Source organism: Falco punctatus (assembly GCF_963210335.1).
Source record: "Falco punctatus genome assembly, chromosome: 9".
Lineage (NCBI taxonomy): Eukaryota > Metazoa > Chordata > Aves > Falconiformes > Falconidae > Falco > Falco punctatus.
This window is the reverse complement of record NC_137589.1, coordinates 4,194,734-4,217,007: the sequence shown is the minus strand read 5'-3', so window position 1 is coordinate 4,217,007 and position 22,274 is coordinate 4,194,734. Positions and strand designations below refer to the sequence as shown.

The 22,274-nt window shown below is 43.9% G+C and overlaps 1 protein-coding gene across 3 annotated transcripts in view; it reads right to left on the bottom strand.

Moving 5' to 3' along the window:
* The window catches only part of CTBP2 (C-terminal binding protein 2), a 145,385-nt gene that overhangs the window by 45,657 nt on the left and 77,454 nt on the right, over window positions 1-22,274 (bottom strand). For 2 of the 3 annotated variants that reach the window (XM_080403119.1, XM_080403120.1), the window contains exon 2: window positions 17,936-18,095. In XM_080403119.1, coding sequence (XP_080259245.1) covers window positions 17,936-17,993 — 58 coding nt within the window. In that variant the 5' untranslated portion in view covers window positions 17,994-18,095. Of the gene's footprint in view, window positions 1-27; window positions 17,916-17,935; window positions 18,096-22,274 lie in introns of those variants that run through there. The other variant, XM_080403117.1, reaches the window with a different exon arrangement.

The window sequence follows — 22,274 nt, the reverse complement described above, 5'->3', positions numbered from 1 at the left end:
TATGGGCTAAGACCCTTTGGAAATTACTTGGTTCAGGCGATGCCATGGTGGAGACGATGACAGGGGGCCCCGTGCGCCTGCTGAGCTTCGGGTACGGGGAGAGCTGGGCAGGGAAAGCGGGTCCGGTGGGTGCCAGGCTGCTGTCCCCCGGCGCTGCTGGCCGACGGAGGAGCTGTGGGCTACCGTGCGGGCTGGGTGCTGGTGACGCTGCTGCTGTCCGCTCCCTCTTCATCAGCTCCATGGGCACGGTGTAGGTGGTGGGGTAAGCCGTTTTAGGGCTGGCGTGAGGGTTGGCCGTGGTCATGGGCACGCTGGCCGGAGCAGAGTAGGCAGAGGCTGGACGCGGGTGCATGTTGCAAGGCAAAGGGGTGCTGTATCCAGCACTGGGGAGGAAGTGCGGCCCCTGAGGAGCCCCCGCGGAGGCTGGGTAGGCGGTGGTCTCCAGCAAGTGCTGGGTCGGGGCGCTAGATGGCCGGCGGTGTATCTCCCCCACTCTTGGGGAGAGTGGTTGCAACGGAGGCGGGGGCTGCGGGGCACCAGGGCCATCCACAGCCGGCCCCGAGGTGAGGGGTGCCCCATAGTCTCCCGGCAGCTCACTGCGGTGGCTGAAGCTGTTGGAGCGGGTCCTGAGGCGCAGGGCCCCGCTCCTCCGCTCCTGCCTCTGCAGCTGCATTTCTGTCTTGTAGTTGTGAGCGATACGGGAGAGCACGCGGGCTTGCCCCAGGTTTGGAGCCACAGACTTGATGTCGTTCTCCTCCATCATGGCCAGCAGGTTCGGGGAGTCAAAGCCCTGCTGCAGCAGGGCAGCAAAGGTGCTCTCTGAGACGCCCTCCGCACGCAGCAGCGCCACGAACTCGGGGTCGAAGCTTCTCTTCCCCTCCGTCCCGGGGAAGGCGGGAGGAACTGGCGGGTGGGAAGGCGTCGCCACTGCTGCCTCGTAGCTGTCGTAGGGGCCCTTGGCACCAGCGCTCTCCCTGCCCTGCCCGTAGCTGCTGCCGGCACTGCTGGTGGGGTCCACCACCAGGCAGGTGGGGACGGCCTGCCTGCCCGCCACTGGCTCGGGGGGCCGCTCTGTCCCGTCACTGTAGGCCTGCCTGCCAGGGAAGGCAGGCGGCTCCACCGCGTACCGTGGGCCGGAGGGCTCCGCGCCATACCAGGCTGGGGGGACATCTCTGCCACGCATCCGCTGCCCGTCCAGGGCCAGCTTGGTGTCCCTGTAGAGGCGGGCGGCCTCCGGTGGGGCGGGCGGGCGCCCCGAGGCCTGGTCCCAGGACAGCCGGCTGCCGGGCGCCCCGTAGCTCGCCAGTGGCCTGTTCACCGCCTGGTCGCGGTAGCAGCGGGGGTCCTTGGGCGACCTAGCTGACAGGGACGGGTCGCTGTAGTAATCCTGGGGTGGCAGGGAGCCCCGGCCTGCCATGGCTGCCTGCCGGTCGCAGTAGGTGAAGTCAGGGACAGAGCCTTTCCTGAGGGGCCCTGGGGCGAAGGTGGCATCCTGGTATGGGTACGCCTCTTGCTTCAGCTCCGCACCGCCCTGCAAGATGATATTGTTCGCTCGAGGCAGCTCATACCAGCCGCCCTCGCTGCCGTAGGTCAGGGAGCTCCGCCGGCCTGGCAGCCTTTGGTACTCAAAGGCATTCTCGCTCTCCCAGTTGCCTTCATACCAGCCGGCAGCGTCCCAGCTCTGCGAGCGGCCGATGTTGGGGTGCTTGCTGGGGATGGGCATCGCTGCAAGGCCACTTGCTCCCGCCGAAACGGAGAAGAGGAGGTGCCTTCCTTCTCAGCACTTCTCCAGCGCTCATCAAAACCAGACCGCGCTCGCCTGAGCCCCCCTGGGACTTCAGAAACCACTGACCGGCGGTTTTGCCTTTCAAAGTGTTGCCTGAATTATTAATTCTTCGAAACCTTAGTAGGCAAAACATGCAGAAGCCGCTGCCGTCCGCTCTCGCTCCAGGTCGGTGGAGGGAGAGACCCTTCCTGCGCCGTGCAGCCGCAGAAGAGGGCGGCCGCACTCAGCCCAGATGCTTTATCCTCTGCCGCTGGGGACGGCGTGCACATGGACAACTGGCCGAGCAGTGTGTGGGGATTAGGAGCTAAATAAAACCACTAAAGCCCTTGCTCCATGTGACATCATTTTAGCCCGATGAAATCTCCCGTACCGACCCAGCCAGCAACCTCAATGCAATTTCTCCCGGGGGAATGATTTTTTTTTTTTTCCTATGTTGGTTTTTAAACACGCATTTCAGTTGCCTCCTTCCTTGCACACCCAGGGCTCCAGTCTGTACCAGCACCCACCAGGAACTGGCAGTGAGATAACTAAACATGCACGTATCCGCTCATCCCCACACACGTGCATGTAAAAATAAAAAAGAAAGCTTCAGTGTCAGATCAATCTTAATCCACTCTGATGAAATGCTAATCCACTGCACACAGCTAAGGACAAATTAAATGGCAGCAAGCAGGCAGGCCTAAAAAAAGGCCAATGCAAGATACTCAAGAATACAAGAGCGATTAGAAATTAGTTAAGTATCTGTTCAACACTTTATGAATATTGTAATTTGGTTTGGAAATTACATTTTTTGTTGTAGTTTCAAATTAGCTGTACTAACCAGGCTCCAAAAGGATCCTTTACATTATTATCATAATACACAAATCCTTTCACCATCCCAGGACAGAAAATTGTAGAGGTGTAATCTGGAATGTGTAATTTTAAGGTGCTAGCAGAGGTCACAGAAAAAGAGGGGAGGATCAAAGGATCTAAAGCCTGGTCTTACAAACCAAAAAGGAACAGGAGACTTTTGCCTATTATCTTTGTCTTCCTATGCCAAAATGACATGTTTATGAGATGGGAAAACACTTTGAAACATCAGACAAAACTCAATTTGTATCTAGCAGTATTTCAATATTCACATGGATTAAGCTTTTTTTTTTTTACACTTCAAGTAGGCAAAAGGATTTAAACAGAATCACGCCAAAGAAACCTGTTATTTGGGAATGTAATAAAAAATTCTGTATATAGCCACTGTTTTCAGAGGAGATATTAAAATGGCTCCCCAAAACATGCATCTAAATTATCACATGCTGCTCATGCTCAAGTATTCCTTTTCAAAAGAATAGGTCAACCGTTACTTATTTTGCTAACCACTGCTAGTGAAACATTTTCCATTTTTAATTAAAAAAAAATAATCAGACATAAATGATTTTGCCTTTCTCTGCTGTGATCACAAATTTCTTCACTTCACACATGCCCCTTCCAGGACAGACCCAGTAAAAGGAGTAACAGTCACCTTCCCCGGTCTGTCTGCAAGACAGCTTGCACATTTTTCCTGGCTAATCCACAATAAATGTTTAGTGCAGTAGCCATCACATGATAGACCATTGTGCTATTATGATAGCTAAATCACTAATACAGTCTAATGCTTATACTTGCCTATCATACTAATACCTCTGGGCTATATTTCTGACCCAAATACTGACAGGATCTTTGAGTAATCCCTAAATTTCTTTATTGCAGTAAATATTATAAATCCTCTTCAAACATTCTCTCCTCCGATTCGATCCCCAAGAACCAGAGTCTTTAAAATTATGTTGGATATTATACAGACATGCAAAACATGGTCCCCAAAAGATTATTTATGCAATTCTCAGAGAATATCTGATTGGCATTATATTGAATTAACTAACAAACTTAAGACACATTGGAAAATTTCTTCTTTTGTAAGAGTCAAAATGGGAAGACACATTTGTGGCTTATAAATAAAGCAGAGAACATTTTAACAAACAAAAACATTTTATTACAACAACATTTTGCTAAAGAATAAAATGTATTCCCAACTGGATACAGTGAGATCTGTGCCATTTGTTTGTTCTGAAGAAGCAGAAGAAAGCTACCAAAAATGTATTAAAAAATAAAAAAATTCTGGTCTATAGATCAAGGGCATCCTCCAGCATTGTGTTCAGAGAAATCATTAATGAACATAGCCACCACGTTAAGCCCTGGCCTGCAACGGAAAGAAAACACACCACAGAGAAACTCAATTTCAAAAATGCTGATCTTGAACAATTGCAAGGGAAGTCAGAAGGCAGCTTTGAGCATTTACTACCTCTGAAAGAAACAAAAGCTTTAATAAGCCCTTGGGCAGCATGACGGACACACAAAAGAAACCTCACCCAAACTAACAGATCTGGAACTGGTGGCCATGCCTTGCCCAGCTCCAGCACACACATGGGTGACAGCAGGACCAGACAACCCACCTCCGAACCCCCTTCAAGCCCAAGTGCAGGGGCAGCTGCACGCCTGGGCTCCAAGAACACCCATGTGCCACCGCACCAGCCTGCAGCCTCGCAGCCCTTGGGCAGAAGGATGTGTTCTTCTCACACCTGCGTCACAAGAGCCAGGAAACTTTAACTTCAGACCTGCCGCTGGCAAACGCTCATGCATATGGATAATTCATCCCATATGAACTGACCTCAATGGAACAAATTAACTGTTCCTGTGCTCCAAGCCAAGCAGAGGTAAACACTTGCAGGCCCAGGGGCTGTAGGACTTGTACTTTTCCCTTCAGCCATGGGGCTGATGTCCGCTCTGGAGGGCTCTGCTGGCCCCTCTTCTTGCTGACCAAGACCTGCCAAACACGCCATGGCCAGCAGGGAAGATGGGCCCAGGAGTCTCCCATGCCACCACAGCAGCAAAGAAAATGTGACATCCCCGGTGAATCAAGACTGACGAAGAAATGATCAGAATGAAATATTTATGGCTGGGAAGTAAGGGTCTTTCATTTTTCTTTTTTTGGCACTCTTAAAAGCAATGCCTATGCAAATTCCTGTAGCTGTCGGTGTTTCTAAGTTCAGGCCCAGGCAGCAATGGCCAAGAGAGGACGTGGAGGCATGGGGCACAACCCAACACAACTGATCTCCTCTGCGCTTCTCGGGAGCGGAGGAGGCACCAGCACCTGCATTCCTGACATGAGGGGGAGACGAAGGACTGCAGGACAGGCGGAAAATTTATCCTCCCTTTATCTTTTAATTCTGGAGGTATTTGGGAGGAAAAAAACACACACAAAAGGAAAAAAAAAAAAAAAAAAGCTGATCAAGAGATTAAACGCTCTGGTATTTCAGATCATGTGAAAAATGCAGTTTTGACTTAATAACCTGAGTTTCAGTTTAGTGTTGATCTAATAGACGGTAAACTTCGCTATGATACAATGACTACAGAAGTCTGCTCTGAAAAAAAGGTAATGACAGAGTAGAAGAAAGGTGGGCCTGTCATTTAGACACTGCATTCAAAACCAGATGAATGAAATCTGAGTCTGGAGACCACTTGCAGTGGATATGAAACAAGTATCTCAGCCAGTGCCAGAAAGTGCCCTCTTCTTCCCACGAGGAGTGTCTGTTCTACACATAAAACCTATTGTAAGAAATCAGGATGCTAAATCTGCTACACAACTGTGTAAACATTTTTTGGTGTCTGTAGCACTGACTCAGGAGAGGCTGGATGTGAAATTTCATTGACATTGATGTAAAACTTTCATTACTAATTTTGAAAGCAAGTTGCTGGAAAAATTACTCTGTGCAACAAAATAGTTTGATTTTAGTTTTGCTTTTTTATTACTGTAAAACACTTTTCAATTACAAATTTAAATGTTGTTTCTATTAGAAAAAAAAAAATGTCATAAAATGTTGATGTTTTCTCCCAAATCATTTCCTTCTGGGAGAGTGGAACTGAAACAATGCAGTGAATATGCTAAATGTCATTACTGGCAAAAACTGTAAGGTGCATCAGTACTGGAATGGCTATTTCTCTTTCAAAGGAAAGGATTCCTACCCCTGGTAGTACAAAATCCTCTAGAGAACAAATGTGTCTCATGTTGACGTAGAGAGCAGGTACCAGGACACTCAGCCTTTATACTTTGCTATGTCACTGTCAGCAAGTAAATTGCTTAATTTCTTACTCGCAGATTCCTCTTCCATCAAGAGGTATATAATAATATACACCTATCACATTCAGACAGTGTTAAGATTAATCAGTGTTTGTCAGATGTTTTCAAGTGACAAGGTACAAAGCTACTGGTGGGATAAATGCTTCTGGCCTCACTGCCTGGGCTCTCAAGGACCACATGTGATTGTGCCTAATGACCCTCAAAGCTCGGGAATCCTGTACTGAACAACGTCCTCCTACATTCAGCTTGCAGGATACCGGGGAAGCATAAACAAGCTGGTGCTAAACTATACCACAGTATACCATGGATGCTTTGGAGAAGAAAACGAATAGCATGAACTGTGAATAATGCACACACACACACACGCATATGCACCAAAAAAAAAAAAAAAGAAAAAAAAAAGAAAAAAAAGAAGAGATTGGGAGAAGAAAAGCACAAAGGAAATGTTCCAAATCCTTGGAAATTACTGCATTTGCTAAAATTTGGCTCTGCAAAAATTTCTCTCACAGTGGCAATAAGCACTCTGCCTAGATGGACTTTCTAACAGTCTCCTGAAATTAGAGGAGTACAAAGAGAAAATTAGCAGGATTGTGCTGGAATCATTTTCAATAATCAAAGGAACAGAACAGCATCTGAAAGCACTCAGCGCTTGAAGCCATGCCACATGCTTTTACCAATTTCCAAACCAAAAGCATAGATGCTTTGTAACTTCAACAAAACACTCTCAAATACCAACTTGGTGTGTTACAACAAAACACTCTTAAGATCAGCCGATTATTAAACAATCATTGCCTCATGTAACTCTGTATTTTGATGACTTTAAAGCAAAATACAAAAGCTTATGTCCATTTGTAACTCAACCCCCCTGGCACTGGGGTAGAAATACGCCATAACCATTGGCTCTACATGCGTGACAAGCTACAGGAATGCACTAGCACACACTGCCTCTAAATGTTGTGCACAAACTGGAATCTGTAACTGGGTTCAATTGCCATTCCCACTGGCTACACACAAATGGACCCATGCATATGGAAAATAAAACCTCAGTATTGTACTTAAACAAATGTGGAGGCACAGCAAAGGAGTCTGCTTCCCATGCCAAATAAAGCAGACATTTACTCTCAAAACTGGTGATACACTATTGCAGCGCCATCCTGAGTAATCCCCCAAGAATCCCCTGAAACCCTACACATCAACATGATGAGAGAGGATGCGAAGCCTCTTCCACTCACACCAGCTGGCATCGTGCTGAGAAGGCACACAGGAGCATTTTACACAAGGAAACTACAGTGACCTGTGGACCTGACCACGTGCCGCTCTGCTGCTTTTTTGTTCCTATGTCTGCTCGGAAGGAGTTTGGTGTAGAAGACAGGCTCCTTCCCATCCTCCCAGCCAGCCAGCACTGCGTCTCAAATCACTGCCACATGCCAACGACTCTCTGGCTGGAAACATTTCACCCATCTTTCATTGAAGGGTACCCTACCTCCAATTAGCTTGTATTTATTGCAGAATAAGGTACGTGCAGAAGCACCCTGACGAGCAAGTGGTAACTTACCACCTCATGTTACCCTGCTCCTCTGGCAAAGCCTTGGTGATTTGCTATCCAGGATGAAAATCAAATTGCAGGTAACAAATGCAGGAAGCTAGCAATCATCTAAAATACACTCATAGTTAAAAACAAGAAGCCTAGCTGTAAAACACACTTTGAGCCATTGGAATGAGCCCTACAAGCTCTCAGAACTTCAGTCAGAAACAATTCTGCCTTCGAGTACGGGGGAACTCTAATAAGAGTTAGCAGAAACAGCATTGTCACATTCCTGCATCAACAAAGGGATAATAAAAATATCAGATGTATCCCTACACCACAAAACTACACACTTTCAAGGACTACAAAATAAAAATCAATCTGGATGCTGAATGACAGTCTAAAAGCCAGTAGACAAGGTTCATTGGGCACATCCCTCAGCTATTCGCAAAGATCTAATCTACGAATGCTCTTAAAAAATAATCCCCTAGAAATCACATCAAGCACCGTGTCTCCAAAACTGGGTATTAGACTTCGAGGTCAAATCTCATCATTTTTAATAAGAATTCAGGATCAAGATTTAAATAGCACATGTAATGAAAAGCATAGGAATTATATCTGTCCCAGAAAGCAGTAGAGAAAACCATTGTTAAATGAATATATATTGTAATTCTGAACTCTGCCATGCATGTCTGGGCTTTGCATAAAAAATAATTAATGACTAGATTGTAACATGGTCCTGAGGAGATAAACAGGCTGGAGTTCAGGGTGTCTCTCTGCCTTACTTGGCCTGATGATACCAAGAGCTTGAAATGCGTATTTCCCTTGCAGATAAAAACCAGAATGAAAATCAAAACCAAACCGAACCAAATCAGGAGGCAATACTACATCAGCTAAAAAACACTTATGGATTGCTTTTTAAAAAGACTGGATTATGTATTATTGTATTGCAATAATCAAAGTGTCAAACGTGGAGGGACTGCATCTGCAGGTATGTCTTACTGTGGTCCCCCACCTTCCCCGGGGATGGTTATGGGGGACAGCTGCTCCCCGATGGGGCTGACCCCAATGCCAGTACTGCACCCCTTGCTTCGGTTCATTTGCTGATTCAATCAAATACCTGTTATCATCAGCAGGCAGCAACATTGCTTCCTCTCAAAAACAGATGTCAGTCTGTAAGTGTGGGCTATTTTGTGAACTAAAGCTGTTTATTAGTAAGTTTTGAGGTGCTAGATGGCAGCAGAGAGTGTTTTGTTTTAAAAAAACTAAAAAGACAATCTACAAAAAAGACAAAACAGATTAATAGTGTTAAGCTAATGGGCTACATAAAAGTGTCAGTAAGAAATGATCAATGCCATTTAATTTTAAGGCACCAAAAATGCACAACCATCTCTAGGAAACTTGCTCTTTGAAGAAAGCTCTCAGATATAAAAGACATAATGAAAACCTTCACTGTTTTGGCACTTCGATCCATTACATCTGTTTGTGGATAACAGAAAATATAAAAGAAAAGTTGCATAGTGTGTTTCTCTGCAGCTTTATTTTAGTATAGCCAGATGTCCTACTCCTGTCAAAATATTTGCTAGTAAATATTCAACAGAATCCGAATCAAACCTGAAAGTCTGGTCCAGATCCAAATGTCATTAGTCCTTGAAAGATTCTAACTTAGGAGTTAGATACCAGTTTTATTCTGGTATTTTGAGGGAAAATCCATCCTGTTCTCATCTGTCCCTGAGGACTGATCACTTCCCATCATGTACTTGGAAGAGGTAAAGCAACCAACTTCCAGCCCCTGGATGCTGGAGGCAGCTTTTGCAGCACTGCCGAACTCTGGAGCTCGGGAACAGGGCTGCCCCAGGGCCACTGCTCCAACAGCCCCTTAACATGGCTTCTCATTGCATATTCTGGGGATATTATCACTTTTCTGAGTAATCTTTAAATGCAGGGGAAGATTTAGCATAAGGAGAAAAAAAAACCCAGATATGATGACAACATGTTAATCCCTAAACCAGTTAATTTAAATGGGAAATGTGGTGAGGATGAAAATTAAGTTGATGGTATTGAAGTCATCATCTGTAATTGTTTCTTAATTAATGACATGAAGTTATAAAGTATGTTACATGGAACCTTCTTGTCTTAAGGCTGGGGAAAATGGAAAAATGAAGGGCAGAATTAAGTTAGACACGTATTAAGTTACCATAAATGTGGACTTAAACACAAGAAGAACACAACAGAGGTATTTCTTCCTATGTCTGTGCATACAGGGAAAGGGGAGCTCTCCTTCTTGCAATAGCTTGAGTCATGTATCTACTACAAAAAAGTTGCACACCAAATTAATGAAATTTTTGCCTGTAACCTTATCTGAATGTGTCTTACTCGTTACTGGATGCCCTGGGGGATTTTGCCAGGCTGGGTTCATATCTGGCTGAAGTTCTACATCTTGTCATGCATATCCCCCTATGGCATGTCACAGGAGATAGACTGCATGTAAGTGAGTGTATAGAAAAAAAAAATCTACACAGAACTGGAAGACTACTTGAACAGCCTATGCCTCCATGCTATATGGACAACAGCACACCTGCAGATAGGAGCTACACAGTACCCCTGTCACAAAGCAGACGTCCACTTACAAATATAGAGTTCTTGATTCAGCACAGTAAAAGAGTTGGAAAATCATAGAATATGGTCAATAAGCTTGAATAATGTCTGTGAACCCAAGGAGGTTGTTTCAACTTTCTTCATCCACAGCATTCTGTCCAGTTTTAAAAAAATCTTAAACTTTTAACAAAACCTATTAATGGCAAGTAATTCCCAAACCTGCTATGACTCTGTCAGTGAAAAAGTAATTAAGAGCACTGCTGGGTGGCATACTTTTCATTGCCCACACTGGTAAAACCAGTTATAATTCAGCTTTTGTATTAATTCGAACCGACTTTTTGAAACCTCTGTAAAGGCCAAAGAACTTCATATGGACTCTTGAAAGAGAAAAACATCAGAAGCAGCCAGACAAATCTTCAGTTAGCATAAATCAGCACAGGCTGCAACGGCAGAGGATCCGACAAGCTAACATTGCTTTTTCTCTGGGCAAAATGTGGTAAGCAACCCTTCCCTAAAAGCCTGATAGTTTATGTGCTTTGAGGTGGAAACTTTTTTTTTCTTAAAAAAACATAAAAAGCTTTATTGGGGAAGGGGGGGGGGGGGAGGATCCCTGTACTGTGTTTTATATTCACAGAACAAAGAACTTCAAGTCTGCTAGGAAAAAAAAAATGGTCTATATTTATTCTAAATAAGTCACTTTTACTCAGGACAAGCAGTTTCTTCCACACTTGATATCATCTTTAACTCATTGTTTCTCATCAAATGACTAGTGGTGATAAGAATTTCCTGAGATAATAAAATTCTATTTCTAAGCAGTAAAAATAAGTATTATCAGATGATACTTGGCATGCAAATTTGCAAGAATGGAAGAAAATTCCTCCACCCAAATATCAAACGTACTGATTTTGGCCACTGTTACGCTAAACAAAGGAGCAAGAATTGGAGGCAGCCACGTTCCAGAGTTGCCCAGTCACACGTGAGACCCTCACACATGCGATGTGCCTGGAAGAGTGATGCTGAGCACTGAAACAAATAATTTTCTGGCATTACATGTACCACAATGTCTTTAAACTGATTACTTCCTACACAATACTATGTTAACAAAACACTAAGGCCTGGAAACCAACAGGATGCCAGAATTCAGGTTGCTTGTACAACTTTCATTCTGACTGTCTTGTAGTTTTTAAGTGCATTTCCCCATCTGCTTCTACGAGCAAGGTTCCTCTATTTTTTAGCGCAAATGGACTGTAGTTGTTGAAAGAGAACTTATGCTGCATTCTGCTGTTAGTGGTATGTGAGCCCAGACCTCAAGGACACACTGTTCAAATACTGCTGAAAAGTCAGAACCATTACAATTCTTCAGGGGCACTTTTATTGAGGGTTTTTTTAACTATAAGGAAATTCACCTCAAGCAATAATTGACAGTGTGAATATTAAGTCCACTTTTATGGATGAGAAACCGAAATAAACAGCAGGCAAAACCCAGCCCTGCCATAGATCCAGGTTTGAATTTACCAGAGTACTTCGCATTACATAGTATATTTATTCCAATATTACTGGATATGGTTTGCATTGACTTCCATCACAGGTGAAAATGTGGAATACTGAATTTCTTCTGTCCACCCTTGAAATGACTTAACCAGCCTCACACAGCCACAGCTGAGGTTATTTTGTTAATGATGAAACCATCCTTTCCTTCTCCAAATTCCCTCTTCCATTTCATAGACCCCTCCTCACCTTTGCAAAAAAACGAGCCAGCTTTAGACTCCCACCAGTGCTACCACACCTCTCCCACCACCTCTAGTCCCTGTTTTGCTCACATTGTGCTCCACAGAAACCCTCCAGGCTGCCTGCAAGAAACCTGGACTGCTAACCCCACAGAAAAATTCCCCAGATTTTGTTGTTGTGTTGTTTATGGATGGTTCAGCAACTGCAGCTGGGAGAGCTTCCCCGACTCAGTAATTCAGCACAATGACCAGACACGGGCGCGGATACGCAGCACTAGGGCCACCTCGTCTCCCAACTGCTGCAGGATGCATGGATTTTGCTCTGCGCAGCAGCTGCTGACGTCAGCTCCTTTTCAGATCGTATGTACTTTATTTTAACCATCAGGTGCTCTATGCTGTGTGCAATTCAGAGCAGATACCCTCCTTAATGAGGGCTTGGTCAAAATCCAGCAAACAGCAGGCACCACCGCAAACAAACAGATAACGAGCAATCAACTGAACTGGCTGCTGGAGGAACAAAGGCATCTCCTAGTTCATCTTGAGTTTCCTGCTTCAGCCTGAAAATGCAAGTATATCACTCAAGGGCTTCTGTTCCTTTTCCTTTGAGTGGCCACAAAATCAGTGGGGAAAGATGAGAAGAGAGAGAAAACAACCGTCGCCACTGGCCCGTGTATCACAGGAAGGTGTTTATTCAAGGTTTTCAAGACAAACTATTGCATCAAAGGACTCAGACCTATCCAAGAGGCATCAGTACCCACGATGGTGCCCCACACCCACTGATAAACAAGGGTATGGGGAGGTCCAACACCACACATAGATATTATAGGGACCAGAAGGGAAATACTTGAGTAATTCCTACAGGAACTATAAATTATGGGTAGCACCAGAGAAGCCTCATCTGAAGATGACACTAGGGTGCCACTCAGAATATTAATCAGTAAGTCAAAAGCCAAAAGACTCACGCATTAAGCACTGAAAAGTATTATGTGACTGTGCTGGCATTTATCAGCCATTAGACATATCACAGGACCTGAAAGAAAACAAAGAATATGAGCGGCTTGTTTGGCAGTGCAAACGGTTCTGCTATTTTGCAAAGTACAGAGCTTTGGTGGCACAAACTGACGCGTAAGACATGATTTCCCACTGGATAATGACAAATCCTGAAGCAAAAACTCAATCAGAACATGTCTGGGCTCACTTGGCCTTGCAATTATTTTTTCTCTTTGCTTCTTGTTCATCTCAGCGCTGCCACTTTTGGGGCGTGTGTTGAAAGCTTAACTGACTCATAAATGTCAGCGCAAACTTTAACCTATAAAGCCAGGCATTAAAATTTCATGGCACTGGTGCTGAAGGCAGCAGGCTAGCACAGTTGCAATGGTATGGAGCAGAGGCAGCAGTTGGGATCATCAGAGAGGAATTCAGAGGTGTTAAGAAACCTGTGTTTTACACACAGACAAGACACTGCCACCCTGTACCCTAGATGTGCCACCACTCTCCTGCCCTGTCCCCATTAAGTTTCTGCATTTCGTGAGGAAAAGACAACACAACCTTGCACACTGCCATAGCGCCTTCTCCTCTGGCTTCCGAGACAGACTGTTCCCAAAGACACTGCCAGCAACTGCAGAGCTACTCCTCACTCCTTGTCTAGACCCAGTATCACTTAATATTTGTTTAAACCATATTCACAGAAGCACAGGATAAAGAATGGCTGAGCAAGCAGCAGGCAGGGCAGCAGAAGTGATACTTCATTGCCTTGCACAGGAATGCCTTGTGTGAGCACTGCAGTCCCACAGGAGTGATGGATGCCATGTGCCAGGAGTACCATGGTCTTCTGAGCTTGGAGTTTCTTAGACACCTTGTTCTACCACAGGTAGCACAGAAAAAACCTACACCTGATCTCCCTCTGTTGTTGTTTTCTAAATGAAAGGCAGGTGAGCTTCTGCCCTGAGGGTTATTGCTGCTGCTGGTTTGAAATTCCTGCAGGCTGCAACAAGCCACCTTGACCAGGGTGCTGCCAGGGAGAGACACAACTGTCAGCAGCTGGATTCTGTGGCTCAACCTTCCCTTCCATGAAACGGCAAGGAATAAACAGGAAAAAACAAGAAACCCAGCATATTAGCAATAGTGCGCATCTTGCCTACATTCTGTCATCTTAGCAGGGCCTGCCACGGGTTCTCCTCAAGCTGGAGCCTCACTCGCTCTCTGCTGCCCAGAGGGAGGCCGCCGAGGCTGGGAGCACTGAGGAAGAGCAGGAGGAACCTGCCAGGTTTACAAGACAAAGACATATAACACACATGCCTGTAGGATCATGCAACTGGAGACCACTGTAACAAATTAAAATGAGGGACGGTCATGAAGGATCGAAGGGTAACCTTATTTCTTGCAGCACCGAAGTTTGAGGGCCAGTTCCCTGAGCTCCTGCTCTCCCCTTCCTCACGCAGGCTCCATCCTGCCTCCTTGCTCTGATTTACTCTGCACTCATCTTCACCTAATCCTGCTGCTCGGCTTTTGCAGACATGTGAGAGGTGCCCCCCCCACCTGCCACCTCTGCACCTGGAGGAGTGTTACTTACAGAGCACGTGGCACAACCCTCAGCTGCGTTACCTGTGCTCGCTTCATTTCTTTCAAAGGCTGAGAAATTGCCCCAAATCTGACAACAGTAATGGGAACACTCCTCACACCACAGCAACTCTGCTGCAAAATTCAGACCCCTTTTATCCAGACCAGCAGCACAGCAGCTTCCACACTGCATGGCTGCAGGACCGCAGCTCTCCTTTGTTTCGAAGGCAGCAAAACCAACATCCCTCTCCATCTCCCACTCAGATACAGCTCCCAATTTTTGCCGGAACTTTTTTTTTTTTTTTTTTTTTTTTAAATTCACCCTGAGCTAAAAACTCATCATGGAATGGAAAATTTCAGCTCAAACAAATTTTAAATGTGGCAGAATTACAAGCTAATGGGAACAGGATCTGAACTAGGGGGTGCTGGACAAGTCTAACTAAACACAGCACCAGCAGCTCCGCCTCTAAAGCATATTTCGACCCACTACGTAATTAGAGACAATTCCACAAACAGGAATTATGTAAACCACGCTGCATATATTATTTTCAAAAGCCCCAGTCATTCACTGAGTACATCTTTCCATTCACATGGATCCAATTACAGAATAGGCACCCAAGCTTTCTGGGACAACCAGAAAAGAAAGAAACAGTTAAGCCACGATCACTATGAGCACACTGACTTTGCTTCATTTGGATGGGATCATAAACCTGCTTAATTCTTAACAGACTACTCTTAAATGTCTTTACTGCAGGCTGTTGCCCTAAAATTCCTTTATCTCCTTTGTCCCACCTGTATTTCTCTATAGAGCAAAATCCGTAACCTGGTGCCAAAAGCTCACCTCTTCAAGACAGCTTGCTTGGAGCAAAAACTAACGCCGTCATACAGAGACGTCATAACTATACATTAAAAAAACAGAGGAACTGGTCAAGCTGAGTAATGCAATAAGACTGAACTGCTTCTCTCCCTGGAAGACTCATAAACCTGCCTATAAAGTCTATGAGCCGGTGTTTTCAAAGATACCACCTCCTTGTATGTCTTGGATTATTTTTCCATGCCAGATGCATGTTTAAGAGAGTAATACAAACACTGCAGCTTCTTTAATATACTCTTTTAATGCCGCAACAGTTTATAAGCTATTTCCTTCAACATGTTTTAGTAAGCCTGTATGAAGGAGAATCCATTCGGCAGTATGGATAGTGATTACAACATGTAGCCTGAGGATATTCCACCTCCAGACCTACTACCATCCTTCTGCATGGAAATGAAGTCCATTCCTAGCAAACCCTCCAAGGGTTTGTGTTGTAAAGTGTAAACGGGATGGTACAGTATATACAACTTCACAAAAAGTACAGAAATCCACCTGTATACCACAAAACATTTAGCTTTTCATCAAGTAGCTTTGTAGCCCATTCACTTTTTAAAGAGAAAACTGCGCAAGTGCATCCACAGAACAAGAACTCATTAATAGCAACTTCTTTGGACCACGTTGCCCTCAGCTTGCTGGAACAGTGGAAATTCTTCTCACTGAACACCATTCTGTTAGCAAAGACTCCTCTCCTCAGTCTGCTGAAGCAGCTCCCTAATTTCTCCTCATCTTTCACCGACTATTCCTTATAACTTTTAAGACAAAACGAAGAGAAATGCTCATTCTTTTTCAAAGCGTGTTTTCACAGCATCTGGGATGGCCTCTCTTCAATGCTTTGCTATGCTATAATCCAAGATTAGGAGCCTATAATAAAAAATAGCCACCAGAGATGCCAGTATAGTATACTGGTGTCCTACAGGGCTAGTGTTTTGTCAAATCCTAAGCTTTTTGCAATTTTCAAGGTAATTTTACCATGTTGTTTACACTGAGTCTTAAGCTGTTACTTATAAATACAACACAAGTGTCTTACAACGATGAATCCCATCATTTCAATCAATTCAGAAAACAAGTGGCAAATGACAAAGTATACTTTAAAGTTGTATTCTGCACATTACAGATTAGAAAAGAATATCTTTTAACCAAGAAAGATGAAAAAAGCTCATATATCAGAGGGAAATAATCTAAACTTCAATCACATCTAAAGCTCTGTTAGCAGGTTTGTCGTACGATCCTTTCGAATTTCTTGTACACTCAGCAACTAGATCTGATAGTAAACATCAAACCGGGAAGGCAGCTTTTGAAAATCCAGGCTCAGCTGATACAACTCTTTTAAGTCAAGTTCAAAGTAAATTTTGAAGATGAGATAGCGTACTACACCTGAGTGTTTATGACATTCAATAGGAGAAATATGCAGCTCCACACTGCAGTGTACCCTGGATACTCCCTCCTAGTTCTCATCTTCTCTGCTCTGCCTCCAAAATTAACAGAGCTAAGTAACTCATGACAAGTTTAAAGTAACAGCAAAGGAGCGTTACTTTGGCATACTAGCATAAGCAATGTGCTACACACAAAAATCAAGGCAAAAAACACCCTGTCCTGCTGATCAGCATTTACACTCGCTAAAAACTCCGCAAAGCCCCACTTTGCTCGAACAGATGTGGTACAACTCCCCTGTGAGCTCTGTGCTTTCATCCACGAGCAAAACCTATTTCACCTCGTTGGCAGTCAAGTAATACTGCACATTGTTAACCTTGAGGCCACTATCCATCTCCTTAAAAGCAGATAACACTGGAACTCTTTAAGAGACATAACTTCAGATATTCTTCCTAAAAATAACACTCTGTTCTGCTTTTGCTGCTGATGGTAAAACTTGCAGGAGTGCTGGTCTGCACAGGAGAGTTATTGGAGTGTACACCTGAATGTCAGAGCTTGTTTGCCATCACTTGATTTTTATCATAAGTAATGTAGTTATGCGAGCTGCAGTAGAAAACATTACCCAAAAAACTTTTTCTGCTAGAAAACTGAAATAAAGGATAGAAGTCAGCTGTGCTGTGACACTGTAACACACTATTAATAAAGAACGAGTTACAGCAAATCCGCCTTATCACCACACACCAATGAAAGAAATGCTGTGCCAACAATATGTCCAAAACCATAAGAAATACTCCAACAACAACTTTTAAATTTTCCATCTGTTTCTTATAGGATGACAGTCGACATTACAGATCGTATACTTTCACCGCCTCGAGTGACACTTGTCTTGGACACTACAACTGGCCCTGCTTGGAGTGGGAAGGGAAGGAAGAGTTACGGTACCAGCCTCTGTGTCCCGGCTCTTTCTCTGGCTGGAGGAGACCTCCAGAAAGCAGCACATTTAACAGAGCACAACCCTCTTCTAAAGACAGTATAAATTTAAGCTATGTTTCAAATTGGGACTGACTAGACCATTTCAGTAGGAATTAGGATAAAAGGAGAAGACCTAGTAATGAAACAAAAATACTATTAACAAGGACTACAGATAACTTTCAAATGAGTAACTAGTATATCCTTTTTCAGTGTTTCAAGAACAGTATGACTGTTTTTTGAGCCAACAGAGAGGACAGGGGATCTAGTCCTGGAACTGGGTCTCTTTATGTCTAAGCACTGTAAAAGACAAGGAAAATTAGATGTTCTACCTTACCCATCTGTCAGCATCTATAGAAAAACTGGAGCGTACTCTTACCTTCACAGATTCTGTCCAGTCGCTGCCGTTTGACTTTGTGTTTATCCACAAGTGCCATTCTTGATGGTATTTTGTAACTTTCTGATTCAAAAAGCAAAGCACTTCCCCAGGAACTTAGGAAAAATCACAGGAATTGGCGTGCATACCGCCACTGTCGATCCTGCAGAGAAAGGGAAGGATTCATTAGGGTTTCCAGCATGTCAGGTGAGACCTGCCCATCCCCAACAGCAGAGAGGGTTTCAGAAAGGACAGCCATGAGTTTAGCACTTCCAACTCCACCATCCCACCGGTCACGCATCTTATACTGCACGTCAGGCTTACAGCCGGCTCCTTTATCTTCCTGGTGATCAGAAAAAACACCATTGTACACAAGAACTGCTGAAGCACTGTATGGCCTTCCTAGTTTTATTTCTGTCTTAAAAATCTATTCCTAGCAGATAAAATCCATTAAGCTATTTTGTAGGCTCACAGACACTGAAAGATTCTTAGAGAGCATATGAAAAACGGAAGGAGCTTTTGCTCTTCCAGTACTTTCACACACATACACACACACAAAACCCCTGTCATGTCTTGGTTAAGCCTTGCCCTGTAAAAGTCATCAATGGACCTTGAATTTGCAACTAGACCTTGATCCATATTCCAGCTGTCACTGTAGCCTGTCCTTACCTTCAGACTTGAAGGACTCACATTAAACTTTGGGTGCCAGGGCTCTGTTGTTTCTAGCATACATGCTTCTACATGCTAATGAAATAAAGCAATCCATAGAGTGATATGAGTGGCTAACTTACAAGAAATGCTCTACAAAGAGACAAAACAGCTGCAGGCTGTCTACATGTTGGTGACACGGAGGAAGACCCTAAACGGATCCTCTCAGGTGTGATGCTTTCCTTCCGCCAGAGAGCCAAAGGTTGTTTAACCCCCGGACGCTCTGACCTGAGCCCAGGCTGCAGCTCCTGAATGTGCCACTGTGGCACTTTTACCCAACAGCTTTGCTGGAAAATCCAGGTACGAGTTTTTCAAAGCAGATTCCACAGCAGCATTCATGAATCATGACATACAAGAAAAGACCTCATGCTGACAACTGAATTCAAACAATTCAGCGCTACATGCACTAATTTTTTACCGAGTTATGCTATACGACCAGTGAATCAATATCCCCGTTTCTATTTTAAGGTGAAGACAGATGACCACGCTAAGAGCTACAAACCTTCCAGGGATGGATCCTGCTCGAGAGGCTCCTGCCCCCACCAGCCATCCACTACCCTTTTAAGCCCACTTAAAGGCACCAAAAGAGCAGAATTAGTGCAAAGCTATGATTTCTGGAAACAAAGCAAAACACCACCACATTTTTGGAGGCCTTGCAAGGAGAGAAGAGGAAGAAGACAGGCACAAGCTCAAGCACAGCAAGAAATCCTCTCCTATGTGGCCATCTGTATCGTGCCACAAAGTCTCAACCACCCTGCCTAAAAGTACAAGAAAGGGTTAACAAAATAAAGTCTGAAAAGCCAGCAACAATCATAAACTTGATACCACTTATTCAAACTGCATTATTTGCAACCAAAATGTTTACAACAAAGTAAAAAACCACCAGGTTCACGTACTATAGGACAGACGAGAAGAAGACACCACGAACCAGGAAAATCCAGGCTGATGTCCAAAAGTTGACCTTGGGCAAATGTCTGTAACCTTCTGCCTCCCCTTCTGTAGAGCCGTGATAGCAACAATTAACCCATCCTCTCAAAACACGTCAGGTTCTTCATATTCACATAGTCCAGTCAGGTGTTTCTACCTCACATTTTATTCCTCTGCAACAGCGTACAGCTCTCCTAAAAACACGCCAGTGAAGCAATACCTTCCCAGAAAACACAGTTAACAAATGCAATAGCCTAGGCTGAGCTTGCGAGGGGTAAAGGCTCTAACAAAGCCGCTGCGTACCGAGATGACAATTTCATGGAGATTATTGTTATTATTATAAATGGTTATCAATTATGCATCACATTGAGAGTTAATTTATAAAAGGAAAAGGGTTGTGTTGGTACAACTGAATTCTGACTAAGGGAAGATAGGCGATTTCCTGGTAGTTAATGGCCAATTTCCCAGCAGCGCAACTGCAGCATAATCTCTGAGATTTATAGCAATAATTAATTGATTTTTTTTAAACATAGGGATGCTAAAGAGCACGATTCCCACTCACATTAATAATTAATGCACCATTCTAAAAGAAGCAGAAAACTTCCATTCCAGAGGCAGACACTTGCTACAGTCAAAATATTTCTTACAACAAAACCTAAACTGTTAGTGTAGCTAAAGCCACAGTAGCTAAAAGCATTTCCATGATCAACATTTAAAAGCATACACGTGAATTTTTACGTCTATTACATCCCACTCCAATTTCAGGGAGAAATACCAGGTTATTAAAAAGTCATGTCAGGGGAGAAAAAGTTAGCATTTTGTTCTGAAAATGCTGAAATGATTCATTATGTTGAGGCTGCAACTCTTTTCCCCTTTCTTTCCCAAACAAAATCAATATGCAAACTGTATTTAATTTTGACAGAGTGCATTTTCTGGGGGACAAACGTTTCCATTAAAGTTTTTTTCTCCTGCCATCTCAATTCCCTGCATTACTCCCTGGAGAAAAACTTTCTACAAAAGAAACTAATAACAATCAGAGAAATTACTGCTCATATTATCAGAATCCCACACAGCTCAAATGTAATGCCCATGAATGAACTCCTTCCTAATGATGTTTAACTATTCCATCTTTGTCTGACAGGTGTCCACAATATCAACCAGCAATAAAAGCCCAACTCAGAAGACTTATTAAAAATGTGGCAGGAGCTGCTGAGCAGGATTTGGCAGGGATGGATAAAATGGAGAAAAGCAGATGTGCAGGGCACAGAAACAAGCAGATAGTCCCCAGCCTTCATATGAAGCTGTAATTAAGAAAGCAGTTGTGGGATGGAGGACGCAATTGGTTGCACACCCAACTTCAATCTACCCTCAATGATTTCTACACCCAACCCAATCTCAAAACAATTGCAAGGCTAAGTTTCCCCTGCAATAAAATAAATATAATCAGGCTAGGCAGAACAAAAATCATGGTCAGCAATTAAAATACAAGAAAACCTCATTGTATAAGGAAATTTGGGAGAGAGAGGCGCATGCACAAAAATTGTACTTCATCTTCAGCAAGATTAGGAAACAAGTGAAGTGATTTACATACAGTAATTGCATGGCCATGTTAGCCTCCAACAGTGTCTTTCAAAATGTAAATTTTCTTGAAAACCCTCGGACACAATGATAACCCAGCAGTTATTTATTTATTTAAAGAAGGGACATATTTAAATACAAAATTTTAGGAAAAAAACAATCCTGATGTGACACATTTAAATAGCTTCTTAATACTGCCTGTTAAATACCACAATCCATGAGCCAGAAAATGAGAGCAGAGAAAGCTCTTTTAGAGCTTATTTTTCCTGCTTTTGATGGAAAACGGAGAGAAAGAAAAGGTGATTTGGCAAAATAAAATGCCCTGTTAGACAAAAATAAGAGAAAGGTGGCTTTATGAAGAATGTATTGTCTCCTAAGCTCTCTCTCAACTAGCACCGTTTCAGCATCTTTTTATGGTGTACATAGGTAGCACAGGAGCACAAACATGGGCAACATCTATTTTAGAGAATCCATCACAGGCATTGCCATCAAACCACGGCAGCACCCAGCAGGTGATTAAGCACACTCCGGAGAAAAGCATGTCTCACGCATTCCCTCCCTGTGCACAGCTCTGGGAAAGAAGAATGGTGTTCCCTACACCCCGTTTTGCGATGAGCCAAAGCCGATGGGAGGGCACAGCCCCACTGCAGCACCGCAGGCTCTGGTAAGCATTGTGAAACCGCACCTGTGAGTCCTGCCCAGCGCGCAGCTCGTCGGCCAGGAGGTGATAAAACTGCAATTGGTGCCTTTCGAGGTGTGTGAACAAGTGGTACGTATGCACCACTTCTGCCAATGAATACGTGGTCGTGGGTTAAGTGGGACTCTTCTTTAACTTCAAATACAAGCATCTTTCTAAATGATCAAAAAAAGCATGGACGCACTCCAGGACTCTTAGAGGAGTCAGAAACCCATTGCTCACAATTTCTGACTACATTTTCTACCCTCTATGAAATACAGCAACAACAAAATGGAGATTCTCTACTACAGAAAACTCCTAGCTCCACAAACGGCAAAAGCTCCCATTTCCCAACAAGCAAAGGAAAATTTCCGTCCTTCCTCACATCTAAATTAGGTTTCTACATGTACAACTCCTTACTTAAGTAAGGGAAAATTCAGTCCAAATGCTTTG